Source organism: Oncorhynchus mykiss, chromosome 12 (genome assembly GCF_057628025.1).
Source record: "Oncorhynchus mykiss isolate SJ-2025 chromosome 12, ASM5762802v1, whole genome shotgun sequence".
Lineage (NCBI taxonomy): Eukaryota > Metazoa > Chordata > Actinopteri > Salmoniformes > Salmonidae > Oncorhynchus > Oncorhynchus mykiss.
In genome coordinates, this window is record NC_143033.1 from 28,000,999 (window position 1) to 28,018,452 (window position 17,454).

The 17,454-nt window shown below is 42.3% G+C and overlaps 1 protein-coding gene across 1 annotated transcript in view; it reads left to right on the forward strand.

Annotated features, from left to right (window-relative positions):
• Positions 1–17,454, forward strand: part of tenm1 (teneurin transmembrane protein 1) — a 136,385-nt gene that overhangs the window by 19,843 nt on the left and 99,088 nt on the right. Inside the window, exons 5-8 of the mRNA XM_090191371.1 lie at positions 6,881–7,030; positions 12,284–12,492; positions 16,078–16,291; positions 17,010–17,111. Of these exons, the coding sequence (XP_090047497.1) occupies positions 6,881–7,030; positions 12,284–12,492; positions 16,078–16,291; positions 17,010–17,111 (675 nt within the window). The remainder of the gene's footprint in view (positions 1–6,880; positions 7,031–12,283; positions 12,493–16,077; positions 16,292–17,009; positions 17,112–17,454) is intronic.

Consider the following 17,454-nt stretch of genomic DNA (forward strand, 5'->3'; position numbering starts at 1 on the left):
GAGTCTTCATGGATATGACGCTACAAGCTTGGCACACCTGTATTTGGGGAGTTTCTCCCATTCATCTCTGCAGATCCTCTCAAGCTCTGTCAGGTTGAATGGGGAGCGTCGCTGCACAGCTATTTTCAGGTCGTTCCAGAGATGTTCGATCGGGTTCAAGTCCGGGCTCTGGTTGGGCCACTCAAGGACATTCAGAAACTTGTCCCGAAGCCACTCCTGCGTTGTCTTGGCTGTTTGCTTAGAGTCATTGTCCTGTTGGAAGGTGAACCTTCAACCCAGTCTGAGGTCCTGAGTGCTCTGTAGCAGGTTTTCATCAAGGATCTCTCTGTACTGTGCTCTGTTCATCTTTCCCTCAATCCTGACTGGTCTACCAGTCACTGCAGAAAAACATCCCCACAGCATGATGCTGCCCTCACCATGCTTCACCTTAGGGATGGTGCCTATTTTCCTCCAGACGTGACGCTTGGCATTCAGGCCAAAGAGTTCAATCTTGGTTTTATCAGACCAAATAATCTTGTTTCTCATGGTCTGAGAGTCCTTTAGGTGCCTTTTGGCAAACTCCAAGTGGGCTGGCAGGTGCCTTTTACTGAAGAGTGGCTTCCGTCAGGCCACTCTACCATAAGGGCCTAATTGGTGGAATGCTGCAGAGATAGTTATCCTTTTGGAAAGTTCTCCCATCTCCACTATTGCTCTGTCAGAGTGAACACCTCTCTGACCAAGGCCCTTCTCCCCCGATTGCTCAGTTTGGCCAGGCGGCCACCTCTAGGAAGAGTCTTGGTGGTTCCAAACTTCTTCCATTTAAGAATGATGGAGGCCCCTGTGTTCTTGGGGACCTTCAATGCTGGAGAAATGTTTTGGTACCCTTCCCCAGATCGGACAATACGGACAATTCCTTTGACCTCGTAGCTTGGATTTTGCTCTGACATGCACTGTCAAATGTAGGACCTTATATAGACAGGTGTGTACCTTTCCAAAACATGTCCAGTCAAATGAATTTACCACAACTGGACTCCAATCAACTTGTAGAAAAATCTCAAGGATGATCAATGGAAACAGGATGCACCTGAGCTCAGTTTCGAGTCTCATAGCAAAGGGTCTGAATACTTATTTTAAAAAGGTATTTATATTTTTTTATCTTCAATACATTTGCAAAAATTTCAAAAAATCTGTTTATGGGGTATTGTGTGTAGATTGATGATTTCTTTTTTACTCAATCAATTTTATAGTAAGGCTGTAACATACATTTTTGGGGGGGAAAAGTCAAGGGGTCTGAATACTTTCCGAATGCACTGTAAGTCAGTGGAAGTCACTTCAACTCTTTCTACTGCAACTGTTCAGTTGTACCACTACTAAAGAAACGTTCTCTCACTGTCAACTGCATTTATTTTCGGCAAACTTAACGCGTAAATATTTGTATGAACATAAGATTCAACAACTGAGACATAAACTGAAGAAGTTCCACAGACATGTGACTAACAGAAATGGAATAATGTGTCCCTAAACAAAGGTGGGGTCAGTATCTGGTGTGGCCACCAGCTGCATTAAGTACTGCAGTGCATCCCCTCCTCATGGACTGCACCAGATTTGCCAGTTCTTGCTGTGAGATGTTACCCCACTCTTCCATTAAGGCACCTGTAAGTTCCCAGACATTTCTGGGGGGAATGGCCCTAGCCCCCACCCTCCGTTCCAACAGGTTCCAAACGTGCGCAATGGGATTGAGATCCGGGCTCTTCGCTGGCCATGGCAGAACACTGACATTCCTGTCTTGCAGGAAATCACACAAAACTAGCAGTATAGCTGGTGGAATTGTCATGCTGGAGGGTCATGTCAGGATGAGTCTGCAGGAAGGGTACCACATGAGGGAGGAGGATGTCTTCCCTGTAACGCACAGCGTTGAAATTGCCTGCAATGACAACAAGCTCTGTATGATGATGCTGTGACACACCGCCCCAGACCATGATGGACCCTCCACCTCCAAATCGATCTCGCACCAGAGTACAGGCCTCGGTGTAACGCTCATCCCTTCGATGATAAACGCAAATCCGACCATCACCCCTGGTGAGACAAACCCACGAAGAGCATTTTTTTCTTCAGTGAATAGCACTTTTTGCCAGTCCTGTTTGCTCCAGCAACGGTGGGTTTGTGCCCATAGGCAATGTTTTTGCCGGTGATGTCTGGTGTGGACCTGCCTTACAACAGGCCTACAAGCGCTTAGTCCAGCCTCTGTCCTCAATAGGCTGAGAGTCTGAGCACTGATGGAGGGATTTTGCATTCCGGTACCTGTTCCACAGGTGTGATGCTAGGATGTACCGATCCTGTGCAGGTGTTGTTACACGTGGTCTGCCACTGCGAGGACAGAGGCTGTCAATCCTGTCTCCCTGTAGCGCTGTCTTAGGCGTCTCACAGTACGGACATTGCAATTTATTGCCCTGACCACATCTACAGTCCTCATGCCTCCTTGCAGCATGCCTAAGGCACATTCACGCAGATGAGCAGGGACCCTGGACATCTTTCTTTTGGTGTTTTTCAGAGTCAGTAGAAAAGGCCTCTTTAGTGTCCTAAGTTTTCATAACTGTGACCCTAATTGCCTACCGTCTGTAAGCTGTTTGTGTCTTAACGACCGTTCCACGGGTGCATGTTCATAATTGTTTATGGTTCATTGAACAAGCACGGGAAACAGTGTTTAAACGCTTTACAATGAAGATCTGGGAAGTTATTTGGATTTTTATGAATTTAATTATCTTTGAAAGACAGGGTCCTGACAAAGGGACGTTTCTTTTTTGCTGAGTTTAGTACTACTGATAGTAACTCATTAGCTAAAATGGTGTGGGAGGCAGCCAGTTCCATTTGATGCTTTTGGTCCATGAGCTGAACTGCGTTTAGGAAAATACTCATTGGATTCCCGGTCTGTTTGAAACAAGAGTGGTGTTGGATCCTGCACATCCAGCCCCCTGCTGAGAATCCAATCCAGCGCTTGCTTTTCATTACCCCTCCCCAAAGTCTTCCCACAGATCTCTGCAGGGCACCAATACAGAGTAATGCAAACTGATGCCCCCAGTAATCTCACTATCACATGGATAAAGCCCTGATTTGTAGCTACTTTAAGACAATGGTATCATCATGGGGACCCAGCGTGGTAGGTCAACTGTTGAACATAACCTAATTTTGCCCTCCAAACACGCTGCTCATGAGTTTTGCGATTTCATTCTTTCTGGGCATACTCACTGGCTAGTTTAAAGTGTTGCCTGTCAAAGGAGAACAGCTATTGATAAAACATAATTGGGCAGTGTGATGCTTTAGGCATTTAGCTCTGGGTTCTCTCTACTTTATTCCTCTAAATCGGAATAAGACTCATCATAAATGTGCAGTGAAAGGTGCAAGTAGCTATAGTAGTCTATTGTCTATTGTCCTTTAAAGGTCACATCTCCTACTGTCATGTGTTTATGGGAAACAATATAGTTCTAAAATATACATGTTGTACTTTTACATCAGACTTCATTTGTTAACAGTATATTCGTTTTGGGTTGTGTTGGTGCATTGGAGAATACTTTGCTTTGTTGATTTATCATTTATTTTAGATTTCCAATTATTTTCCTGTAAAGCAAAAATAATTGTAGTTTTTTAAATTTCTGTTTATTAGCAACAAGAGAATCATAATGTGATTATATGGTTCGGCCTGAATCAATTAACAAGTTACAAGACAATAGTTCAAAGCAGCTTAATAAGGAGAACACTGCAGTTGCCTCCTGAGCCAAACATTCCCTCTCTTTCTTATTTACAGAGAATATTTAATCAAATTGTCTCTGCCTCATTATTGGCAGACCCCAAACAAAACTCTTATCTATTATTGTGGCGATATGTTTCTCTCTCAATTTCATTACAACTATACAGCTGTCTGTTTCTCTGGGTCTACCCAAGTAGAAGACAAGAGTTTAATCTAATTCTTCCCTCTAAACTGCATAATCATTATGTGCATTATACATTTTAAAAGCAGGTACTATCAATTATTCTTCCACTGAATATGTAAAACAGATGCAAATTGGTGTGAACTACTTTCACTCTAATTAGGCATTCCCACTCAGCTGGCTGCTAAAAAAAACTATATTTTTCAACAGGCATTCTTTAAGACCTTCCGCCAATATGACTGGCCTAGCTGCGTTTTAAAGATAGATGAAAAGGAAAAGGCTTTGAAGCGGTCAGGGGTGAATTACATTGATCTGCGTATCTAAATGCTGCACTAGTGAGTGAATGGCTGTTATACAGAGCAGCACCTTTCTGAAACATACTCTGTCTCCACCATGGCTAATCAGTGCAGAGGAGTCCTGCTGGGTTAGTGGTTTGTTAAGGCTTATGAATCAGGTGGTATAGTAGTTAGCTACTAATTATCCTGCTCTCCCTTTGGTAGTTAGGTGTTTCTGTTTTGTTCTGAAATTATACTGAACAAAAATATAAACTCAACATGTAAAGTGTTAGTCGCATGTTTCATAAGCTGAAGTAAAAGACCCCAGAAATGTTCCATATGCAAAAAAAACGTATTTCTCTAAAATGTTGTGCACAAATTTATTTACATCCGTTAGTTAGCATTTATCGTTTGCCAAGGTAATTCATCCACCTGACAGGTGTGGCATATCAAGAAGCTGATTTAAACAGCATGGTCATCACACAGGTGCACCTTGTGCTGGGGACAATAAAAGGCCACACAACACAATGCCACCAATGTCTCATGAAATTGGCATGCTGACGGCAGGAATGTCCACCAGAGCTGTTGCCACATAATTGAATGTTCATTTCTCTACCATATATCGCCACAACGTCGTTGTAGAGAATTTGGCCGTACGTCCAACCGAAGACCACATGTAACCACACCAGCTCAGGACCTCCACATTTGGCTTCTTCACCTGCGTGATCATCTGAGACCAGCCACCTGGACAGCTGATGTAACTGTGGGTTTGCACAACCAAAGAATTTCTGCACAAACTATCAAAAAAAAACGTCTCAGGGAAGCTAATCTGCGTGCTCGTCGTCCTCACCAGGGTCTTGACCTTCCTGAAGTTTGGCGTTATAACCGACTTTAGTGGGCAAATGCTCACCTTCAATGGCCACTGGCATGCTGGAGAAGTGTGCTCTTCACAGATGAATCCCGGTTTCAACTGTAACGGGCAGATGGCAGCCAGCGTGTGTGTATGGCGTTGTGTGGGCGAGTGGTTTGCTGAGGTCAACGTTGTGAACAGAGTGCCCCATGGTGGCGGTGGGGATATGGTATGGGCATGCATAAGCTATTTGAATGCACAAAGATACCATGACGAGATCCTGAGGCCCATTGTTGTGCCATTCATCCGCCTCCATCACCTCACGTTTCAGCATGATCATGCACGGCCCAATGTCACAAGGATGTGCACACAATTCCTGGAAGCTTAAAATGTCCCAGTTCGTCCATGGACTGCATACTCACCAGACATGTTACTCATTGAATATGTTTGGGATGTTTTTGATTGACGTGTACGACAACCTGTTCCAGTTCCCGCCAATATCCAGCAAGTTTGCACAGCCATTGAAGAGGAGTGGGACAACATTCTACAGTCCACAGTCCACAATCCACAACCTGATCAACTGTCGAAGGAGATGTGTCGTGCTGCATGAGGCAGATTGTGGTCACACCAGATACTGACTGGTTTTCTGATCCATGTCCCTACTTTTTTTTAAGGTATATGTGACCAACAGATGCATATCTGTATTCCCAGTCATGTGAAATCCATAGATTAGGGCCTAATGAATTGTTTTCAATTGACTTATTTCCTTATATGAAGTGTAACTCAGTAAAATCTTTGAAATTATTGCAGGTTGTGTGTATGTCTTTGTTGATATCTTTGTAGTTAGTGCATGTCTCTGTGTGTGTTATGCCTTTGTTTGGTTTGATTAGGATCCCCATTAGCTGACAGAATGAAGACAACTAGTCTTCCTGTAGTCCGGCACATTGTTCCTTTGTTTAACCAGTCCTACGTTATTATAGGGTGTTGGGGTGCATCCCAATGCAAAAATATGTATGTTGTAGGTAGGGAAACCATGAGAGGTGTGATGTTTGTCCATTTCTGAATTTTCTGGCACTCTTAACAATTTAAATGACTTCCAAATTATCCCAGAACTTTTTTACCCAAATAGATTTGAATGCTTACTCTGCAAGTGGGGAACTGGCTCTGCCAGTCTTAGAAATGCTCCTTGGATTACTGGGAATGGAACTACATTAGGGATCTCTGTTTTGACATATTGTAAACGATGAGCCAAACATTGTGGTTGTGGAATTACATTTTTGAATCTCTCAATTAATTACATTCCATAGCTGCACATTAAATTCATTTTTAATTTTGACCAATCCATTACTTAGAGAGGCACATAGTTTATCCCCCCTTTCTTATCAATATTCCATTAAATAGATTTCATGAACCTCATACTGTAAGATACCAGTCTTATATCTAGTAAAAAAACAAGGTTATTTTGGTTTGTTATATCACATTTCGATGTAGTAACTGAAAAGAAAGTGAAGTTGTCATGAATGAAAGGCGAAAAATGGCATACTAATGATGTACAATTGCTTTACGGTGTTGTAATAAGCATAGGAGCAGCAGGATGTCTTAGAAACAGTATGTTAATGTTTCTCGCTCCCAGCCCTAATAACTAGTCCTCTGTCAAATAACTAATATTGTGATATACAGCCGAAGTGGCGGAACCTGTAGCACATCCATACTGTATTTAGTTACTGTGTTTGCTGCAGCCAGGTTTAATCAGATGTCTTACTCTTAGGTTTTGAATGATTAATGCCCTGAGTTTCTTTTTCTAGCACTAATCCTCCCGTCCCATGCTAAACCATGGCTCTCCCCTACAGCAGTGCACTTGTTTGGGCTGACCTGGCACCTGCAGCCAGTGGATGGGCAGCTCTATGAGAATGGACTCAGCAAACTGAACAGAGACTCAGAGAGCATAGACATAACCTTTACTCCCTTCGGTCTGCCCGGCCTCAACAACACCAACAAAGGTAAGCGGTGGTGGGCAAAGATTGATGTTATGAAGCCTCTAGGTTTTAATTCTCACTGTTAGACCACGCAACAAAAACTAGAGCAAGAGTGTTACCTCAGGAGGTTTTCCATGGGCTCTCTCATCCTATTTGTCTTCCTCTGTGTTTACATGATAAACCTGTTGTTTCATAACCAGCGTGTTGGATGCAATATGTTTCGACAGGGATAATTATTTTCCTCTTGTCTGATGCTGAATTGCATTTCAGATAAAGGAGTGCGGTACTGTACTGTAGATGGGTGGGTTGCTCGGGTGATGCACAGGTCATCCCCGAGTTAAAACACCTCATGTTCGCAGGGCATTGCCTCCATTAGCACGACAAAGATCTGATTATAGAAATGTCCCATTTTCGAAAAATAAACTCATAGAATCATCGAGATAGAGAAATAGAATTATTCCAATAACACCAGACCAACCCTGGGGTCCCAAACGCCGCAGACATACAGTTCCATATCGGCAATGAGTGAAATAATTCAGTTCCATTCCACATAATTCAATTCCATTTCTATAAGTGCGTGAACCAGAAAATGTTCTCTGCAACTAGGACAATGTTGAAGAGTAGATTAAAATCAAATCAGTTATGAAAATATTGGATTGCCCTGCATAAGCACATAATGAATCTCAGTTAAAGCTTGGTGTCTGAGTTTCAGTATTTCCATATCATAGCCCTCTGACAGGGGAGGAATAGGAAACACTGCAGGTATTACTGCTAGATTGACACAGTGTACAAGGCTGTGTGCACTCTGTGGCTGGTACAATGTAGCATAGCTATGCCGGGTCACATTAGCATGCATTGACAATGAAGTAATCAGGAGGAGCTTCATGGGCAGTTAATTAAAGTAAGAGAGCGTGGCTTAATCCCCTAGCAGGCTACAGCCTACAGCATCATTGTTAACTCTTTCAGACCAGAGATCCTACAGCCAGCTCCCCTTCACAACCTCCCTGTTCTATGAAACAAACACTGCATACTCACCAGACATGTCACCATTGAGCATGCTTCGGATGTTCTGGATCGATGTGTATGACAACGTGTTCCAGTTCCCTCCAATATCAAGCAACTTCGCACAACCATTGAAGAGGAGTGGGACAACATTCCACAGGCCACAATCAACAGCCTGATTAACTCTGTGATGGAGATTTGTCACGCTGCATGAGGCAAATGGCGGTCACACCAGATACTGACTGGTTTTCTGATCCAGGCCACTACCTTTTAAGTTATCTGTGACCAACAGATGCATATCTGTATTCCCAGTCATGTGAAATCCATAGATTAGGGCCTAATGAATTCATTTCAATTGACTGATTTCCTTATATGAAGTGTAACTTAGTAAAATCATTGACAATTTAGCATGTTGCATTTATATTTTTTGTTCAGTATAAATAAGAATGTACCCGTGTTTGAGCCCGCGTGTTGCTAGTGATGTCTACCCGACAGCACTGTAGAGATCACAATGGTGAGTTAGACATCTCTGATTGGTGACAAAATGAAGGACTGCATGAAACACAGAGTCAAGAGTTTTCAGTGTAGGGCTTGAGGCGTGCACATAAATAGTATACACAGAGAGAAAAGTACAACAAATCAACTATTTTCTGACAGCAAAAGAAAATCAAGCTTTGTGCCGGTAATAAAACCCAATACGCAGCTCGAGTTTCCTGACAATGTTCTCTACAATGTTCTCAACTTTTCATCTACCCAAACTCCCAGATATTTGTACATTTTGACTTGCTCTGTAGAATGTCATTCCAAGGTAGTAATTACATGGTTTTCAGAGTGATTAGTATTGGAAAATACCATTCATTTTGTTTCAGAGGAATTCAGAACAAGCTTCAAATTATACAGATTCTGTTGAATGATGTTAAAAGCTGTCTGCTGTCTGCTGTCAAACTGCTGCCACTTGAATAGAGAAGTGTAATCTGCATAAAAATGTACATCAGCTGTCTTTAATATGTCTCCCAATGTTGTTGATATAGAAAATAAACGGGACCTAAAATGTATCCTTGAGGCACATCCGAGCACAACTCCACGGTGTCTGACAACCGTCTGCCTTAACACACTGGGTTCAATTTGACATGTAGTTCACAAACCACTCCAGAGCATGACCAGTAATCCCAATACACTTCAAATCTCTGCACCAAGACAGTGTGGTCCACTGTCACAAATGCCTTTGACAAGTCTATGAATACAGATACTCAATGCAGCTACTTATCCAGAGCAGAGTGAATATCATTCAAAACCTTCAAAGTTGCTGTGGCTAGACCTGAAACCTGAGTGCATACCACGCAAAATATTGTTTTCCTGGAGGTAGGACTTTTAGCTGCTTATTGACTAGGGACTACAATACCTTTGTCAGAACAGACTATTTAGATATTGGCAGATAGTTATTCAGTAGTGGGATCACTTTCATTCAAAAGAGGTATGATAAATGCTCTACACACCTGAGACGGGTGAGAAGGAGAACCTGGAGATGGAGTGCTCGGAAGGTTCAGGTAATTTCACAGGTGGCTCATGTAAGCCTTTAACCCCATCAAATAATCTGCCTGCATCAAGAAAATGTTGATTAAAAGAGTTAGAGGTTCTCTCAGTGACCACCTGTGAGTCAACCAGCAGTTGTTTAGGGAGCTGTGCATCTTTTTTTGCACTCTAAACCTTTCATTACTTGCCAATATTTGAAAGGATTATTGAGATTATCAGCAGTAGATTTGAGGTAGAGGTCTGCTTTCAGGTCATAGCCACACCCTGATTCCAAGGCGTTTAAAAGCCACCCAATCAGCTGAATCAGACCATTTTGCTTTAACCCACGAAGCATTCCATTTCCTTATGATTTCAGCTTGTTCGTCTGAAAACCAAGGGTTGTCTCTTCCCTTAATTCTGTATTGTTTGAAAGGGGCGTGCCTGTTGTATACATTCAGGAATGCTTTATAGTAGTAAGAAAAGGCTAATTCAACATCAGGGATGAATTCAACTAAATTCCAGGAAATGTTAAAAACATAATGAAAAAAAAAACATGTCTCAAACTGCTTCCAGTTTCTTTCCATGATGATACTGTAATGAATAATCAGGGAGAAAAAGTTGTAGATTCACGCGCAGAGCACGGCAGGTGTTTATTTTGCCATCGCAAAGGGCAGGAATTGTGGTCACAGGCAGGCAATGGTCATACACAGGTAAGCAAACAGGCAGGTGAATCAAAACTAGGCCTGAAGGCTTTACCTGTTTTTTTGCCTTTATTTAACTAGGCGAGTCAGTTAAGAACAAATTCTTATTTACAGTGACAGCCTAGGAACAGTGGGTTAACTGCTTTGTTCATGGGCAGGACAACAACCTTGTCAGCTCAGGGATTTCTTCTTGCAACCTTTCAGTTACTAGTCCAACGCTCTAACCACTTGGCTACCTGCTGCCCTTGGTTCTCACAAACAAGCTAGGAAAAGGATTAGTAGAGTCAAAACAAACAATACCTCACAAAGGCACAAACAGAATGAACTGAACTAAATAAGGGGCTGAAGAGACCAGGTGAGTAACTAACACAGGTGAAATCAATGAACAAAAATTAAAGACAGGGCTACGTTCAAGAACATAACGAAACAGAACACAAGGTTGACTAAGAAAATTAATACAGAACCTTACAGATACATGAAGGTTCTTTAGGAATTTTACCAACCTTTTCAGGTTAAAAATTGGTTGAAAAAAATACAAAATTGCCTGACGTTTTCCACATTGATCCAACGTCATCACATAGATTTTTCGTTGTTGAAATTATGTGGAAACAACATTGATTTAATCGTTTTTTCCCCATGGGTTATATCATTAGCAAAAACATGAGAAGCATTAAAACGAGATGGAATGTTGGTTAAAATAAGATGAATCAAAAGGGATTTTAGAGGGCATGTTGTGTTGGCCCAGTCCTCTATATATAATTGATCCTGTAATTGGTTTGCAAATGTTCTTTAGAATAGCAATTAGATTATTCTATTACAGGAAATAGAATAACCATATTATTTTGCATTGTCTCAATCAACAGACAGACCCACATATTAAAAGCTTGTTCTATTCAGATGTCCATTAAGTGAGGGGGGGAATTAAAACTGTAATTGAAAAGACGGTTTCATTGAAAATGGATTACTGGAATAATTGTTTTATCAGGATAGCCCTTAGGCTATGAGAATTAATTTGCTTGTATGTCAGACTATTTTGAAGCACTTTTCACATTTATTTTCTGCCACCCCCCTCTCTCTGAACCCAGTGTAAGTGACAGGTAAGATGGCCTGCAGGAGAAGCACGAGCTAGATATGCCTTCATTAACCTGTGTTATGTTCTGTGGTGGCAGTGGCACAGACCAAACACCACCTCTCCTAAACAGCATCACACGGCTATACAGTGATTGAGCTAGTAAAACTATTCTAGTAGCAACAGTGTCCACCTGCTCCAGGTTTTCTGGAGCCCAGTTTCTATGATTACCGAACCAATCTTTTTCACAAGGTTGTTGTCGAGGCTAATGTGTGATCAATCCGTGTCCGTCGCTATCTAGACTCAAGACATGTATGTGCATTTAGATGCTTTTTAATATTCCATACATACAATTAAAGCGCATTTAAAAACGTGGTTTCCAGAGCTCTCTGGAGTAAGTCATGTGAAGGTAAGAAGACACAAGACAGATAGAATATAGCTTAATATGTACAGTAGAGCTGAGCTGATCTCATGTTACCTGCCATGAGAGAGGGAATCAATAATGTGACACCCTGGTGTGTTGGCGTACCTGCCAGAGAGCTCACACCAGAGGTTATCAGCACAGAATAATTAGTTCACGCCTGGATGTGTGAGTTGTTTGTACAAGCATCCGGTAGCTTGCTGGTCTTCTCCTGGATACACCATATTGGATGTGGTTCGTTTCCGTGTCTGTTCACAGTGTTTTAGCTCCAGTTTGAGAAGATGTAGGGCTTCATCTGACAATGAGGATAAAATGTTTCCTAAAAGGACAGAGGAGGATTTATTAGTTGTGGCAATGAAATGAAACAGATTAAAGTCTGCCTGTATTTCCTCTCATTATCTGATAGAGGTAAAGAGGGATAGCCAATATCTACATGCAGCAACAGATGCTGTTCTCATTTGTGTTTATATCCATTTGTGTGTGTGTGTGTGTGTGTGTGTGTGTGTGTGTGTGTGTGTGTGTGTGTGTGTGTGTGTGTGTGTGTGTGTGTGTGTGTTTTATACACCATATAGATAAGGAGCTATTCCACAGGGGGAAAGCGATAGACCGAGGGGAGGTGGACATTGGTACCGAGGTGATCCAGGCCATTCCACCCGGTCTGTTCTGGCGTTTCCACATCACCATCCACCATCCTAAGTATGTCAAGTTCAACGTCTCCCTGGCACGGGACGCCCTCTTGGGGATCTATGGACGGAGGAACATCCCACCTACACACACACAGGTACTGTACCCCCTACCTACCTCATACACAAAAGAGCATAACATCCACTCCCATGTAAACGCTCATAATGTAGGCTCTTATGTATTCCCACACCAACCTATACAATGACTGAAACACCCCAACACACGTACAGTTGAAGTCGGAAGTTTACATACTGTACACCTTTACCAAATACATTTAAACTCAGTTTTTCACAATTCCTGGCATTTAATCTTAGTAAAAATTCCCTGTCTAAGGTCAGTTAGGATCACCATTTTATTTTAAGAATGTGAAATGTCAGAATAATAGTAGAGAGAATGATTTATTTCAGCTTTTATTTATTTCATCACATTCCCAGTGGGTCAGAAGTTTACATACACTCAATTAGTATTTGGTAGCATTGCCTTTAAATTGTTTAACCTGGGTTAAACGTTTTGGGTAGCCTTCCACAAGCTTCCCACAATAAGTTGGGTGAAGTTTGGCCCATTCCTCCTGACAGAGCTGGTGTGACTGAGTCAGGTTTGTAGGCCTCCTGGCTCACACACGCTTTTTCAGTTCTGCCTACAAATGATCTATAGGATTGAGGTCAGGGCTTTGTGATGGCCACTCCAATACCTTGACTTTGTTGTCCTTAAGCCATTTTGTTACAACTTTGGAAGTATGCTTGGGTTCATTGTCCATTTGGAAGACCCATTTGCGACCAAGCTTTAACTTCCTGACTGATGTCTTGAGATGTTGCTTCAATATATCCACATAATTTTCCTGCCTCATGATGCCATCTACTTTGCTGCAGTCCCTCATGCAGCAAAGCACCCCCACAACATAATGCTGCCACCCCCGTGCTTCACAGTTGGGATGGTGTTCTTCGGCTTGCAAGCCTCCCCCTTTTTCCTCCAAACATAACGATGGTCATTATGACCAAACAGTTCTTTTTTTGTTTCATCAGACCAGAGGACATTTCTCCAAAAAGTACAATCTTTGTCCCCATGTGCAGTTGCAAACCGTAGTCTGGCTTTTTTATGGCGGTTTTGGAGCAGTGGCTTCTTCCTTGCTGAGCGGCCTTTCAGGTTATGTCGATGTAGGATTCGTTTTACTGTGGATATAGATACTTTTGTCGCTGTTTCCTCCAGCATCTTCAGAAGGTCCTTTGCGGTTGTTCCGGGATTGATTTTCACTCTTCGCACCAAAGTACATTCATCTCTAGGAGACAGAACGAGTCTCCTTCCTAAGCGGTGTGACGGCTGCGTGGTCCCATGGTGTTTATATTTACTTACTATTGTTTGTACAGATGAACGTGGTACCTTCAGGCGTTTGGAAATTGCTCCCAAGGATGAACCAGACTTGTGGAGGTCTACAATTTTTTTTCTGAGGTCTTGGCGGATTTCTTTTGATTTTCCCATGATGTCAAGCAAAGAGGCACTGAGTTTGAAGGTAGGCCTTGAAATACATCCACAGGTACACCTCCAATGGACTCAAATTATGTCAGAAGCTTCTAAAGCCAGGACATAATGTTCTGGAATTTTCCAAGTTGTTTAAAGGCACAGTCCATTTAGTGTATGTCAACTTTTGACCCACTGGAATTGTGAAATAATCTGTCTGGAAACAATTGTTGGAAAAATTACTTGTGTCATGCACAAAGTAGATGTCCTAACGGACTTGCCAAAACTATAGTTTGTTAACAAGAAATTTGTGGAGTGGTTGAAAAACGAGTTTTAATGATTCCAACCTAAGTGTATGTAAACTTCACAGCTGGGTATATGCACAGATCCACACATGCACAGATCCACACTACCCCCATGCTAATGAGTGTACCCCAGCTCGTATGCACTTCCTTTCCTCCTCATCCATCTCTCATCCTTGAGTTTCACTCTTCACCTATATTGAAACCCACAATAAAAATAATTGATCAAGCAGGTGTGGTGCCTTTATGTTAAGTTTGATCACTTCACCAATTTGTGAATTAGCTACATTACTGTTGGCTACTTACCAGTAGTTTTGTCAAATGCATAATGAGTTGCAATGTATGTAGTTTATTGTTATGGAATGAATGCAGTTAAGGAAATATCTAGGGGAACGTCAGTAAAATGCTTGAACTCCCAAATCACTGCTTCTTAGCATAGATATGATCTAAGATTAACAGTTCAAATCATTCAAGAAATGAAGACCTGTCAACTCAATTAAAGCCTCCTTATTTCTGTCTATTTTGCATACTATTTTGCATATGTAGGTGCATGGATACAGACAAACAATGAATTAATGCTAATTGAAAGGTTCCTTTTAAACATAGACATCCTTTTTGTTCCATAAAGATGCTCATAATCATTATAGTAATCACACTTGGCATATAGCCAGCTAACTGTATGTTGGACCATATTCAAGTCCTGTCTGAGTGGGGCTGACGAATCCCACACCATCATTAGATGTCTCTGTCAGCCAGGTCAGCTGATTCGGTTGATCCCAGTTCAGTATTTGGCCCCTGCATGCAGTCACGCATATGTTCCCCCGGACCGGCCCTCATTACATCTGCTGATAGAATACCCAGCAGGTCACGGGGCTGAGCACTCAGGGTCACGGTGAGACCTGCACACAAGTGACTCATCTGTCACAAAGCTGTTTCACCGGCCCCAGTAAACCCAGCAGGCTTCCTGCATGATGAATCCTAATAGGATGTTTTAGTCATTAATCTGAGTCAGTCCCCTGGGCGGCACGCACAGTTCAGACTTTTTTTTTCTTCCAATGAGATTTTGTCACTATTGGCGCCGAGGGGATTGTACGGAAAAGACAGTGGCCATTTCCGCTTCAGTGTGACATCATGTGCTGATCCCCGGCTGAAAGTGAATTATGGAGGGGCTGGGATCCCTCCTCTGCTGCTTTGCATCGCTGATGATTTGAAATGCAGGGGCCCGATGGCTACTGTGACCCAGCGGTTCTACTGAATTACAAACATCGTTTTGCTGTTGTTCCGTAGGGGAGCATTTGTTTCTCATAAGAAGAACCTGAGTCGTAGAATGATTCTGAGGCCTGGGGGCATGTCATTGGAGTTTGGGACCTGGCCTCACCCAGCCCTGGGTTTATTATTTAGGACGGGTGGAGGGGTGAAGACAGACGTCCCTCTGAGCCCAGTAGACGGAGAGGCTTTGCTGCATGCAGTCAACAGCCGACAGCAGCGTAATACCAGCCCTGGTCTCGGCTTATCTCCAAGAGCACACACAAACATGAGTGACACTGGTGCAGCTAAGGCACTGCATCCCGCCCAGGGCTACTGTCATATCCTACTCATCTGGTAATCCAGCAGTGCAGCATGGGGGCCTGTCTCCTTATTAAGCTCATCAAGGGCAAAGTCAAAAGGTGGCTCGGGAGCTTTGCATATGGTTAAGTTCAAGTTATTTTAAGATGGATGACAGGATATGATACAGCGCATGATGATTTCATGTTTTGGCCTGTTCCCAGAGATAGATATCCGAGCTGTGATGTTGGAGGAACCCTGATACACCCTGTCAGCAAGGGCATGTCAGTACACCCAACCAGGAGCTTGTGATGTCCCAGCTTTTGACTTCCAAACCTTTGCCTCATTTTTAATCTGATTTTTTTCTTTTTCTCCTGCAGTTTGACTTTGTCAAGCTCCTGGACGGGAAACAGCTGATCAGACAGGAGGTTCAGACGGTGGCGGAGGATTCCAACGCCTCTCCCAGGAACCTGATCCTGGCCTCCCTCCAGGAGATGGGCTTCATAGAGTACATGGACGCTGGAACCTGGTACCTGGCTTTCTACAACGATGGAAAGAAAATGGAACAAGTTCTTGTTCTCAGCACTGCCATCGGTAATTGGCTCCTATTGGTGTAAAAAGTAGAATAGGTGCTCCACAGTGTCAGTTACTAATGAAAATTGATGCACCATACAATCATATTCGTGAGCAGTAATGAAGTCTTATAAGAAAAATACAGGACATGTGACATTATTTCCAGGATGTAGTCTGTGGTTACAAAAGCACTCAAAAAGCAAAGCAATTGTAACATTCATACAATAGCTGCAAATAGACAAAAAAAAACATGTTTTGTTAAGTTTTTTCTCTGCACCAAAAGAATTGTGTGAAACAGGCTGCCATTTTAACATCAAAACGGTTGAGTTCTGTTGCTCGTTGCAAGGTGCTGCAAAGTCTGTCATCCCTAATTGACTGACCTTTTGTCACCCATCTGTAAGCCTCTGCTGAGAGATGAGCCAATGTATTTCTTCTAATGCTCTCTTATTCCAGCCTCTCCTGGAAATGCTTTTGCTTTGTCTTTTAAAACCAATTGTTGTCTGAAAGGCAGTGCAAAAATGGTACTGGGTAGTTCTGTACATGTCAGTTTCCTTTGTCTTCATGCTCATATATCTGTTACCTTATTGTAACCAATGCAACATGTTAGATTATTATGTGTCTCAATGGATGCACAAAGTAAAAGTGTTCATTATACCCTGAGTTTGGCACCATTTTTCTCCTAGGTGTTTCTGTCTAGCCCATGGACGGTTGTGTTGTTTACCACTTTCTCTGTCTGTAGAAACCATGGACGGCTGCTCCACCAACTGTAAGGGGAACGGGGAATGTGTAGCAGGTCACTGCCACTGCTTCAGCGGTTTCCTGGGACCAGACTGCTCAAAAGGTATATTAAGTTAAGCACCTCTGAGATATGTGGGATCTTCCAATGAATTCATACAAATTTAAAGTACATTTTTGTGCATAATGAAAGCTCACATAATATTGGGTTGAAATTGAGTTTTTGGTCAGATAGACCATCATATATATTTTTTATTTTGTAAATCTACCAGTATCAAATTAATCCGCAGAGTAAAGTCTAAATAGTCAAATAACAATGGCTACTTTTTGTATTAAACCTGGTGCTTCGTAGTGGATACTACCAATATTATCAATGCCAAAAGTCACTCTGACTGGGAGTATTTTGATTGTCTTTGAGGATTATTTACAATCTTTGCATTAAATGAGGA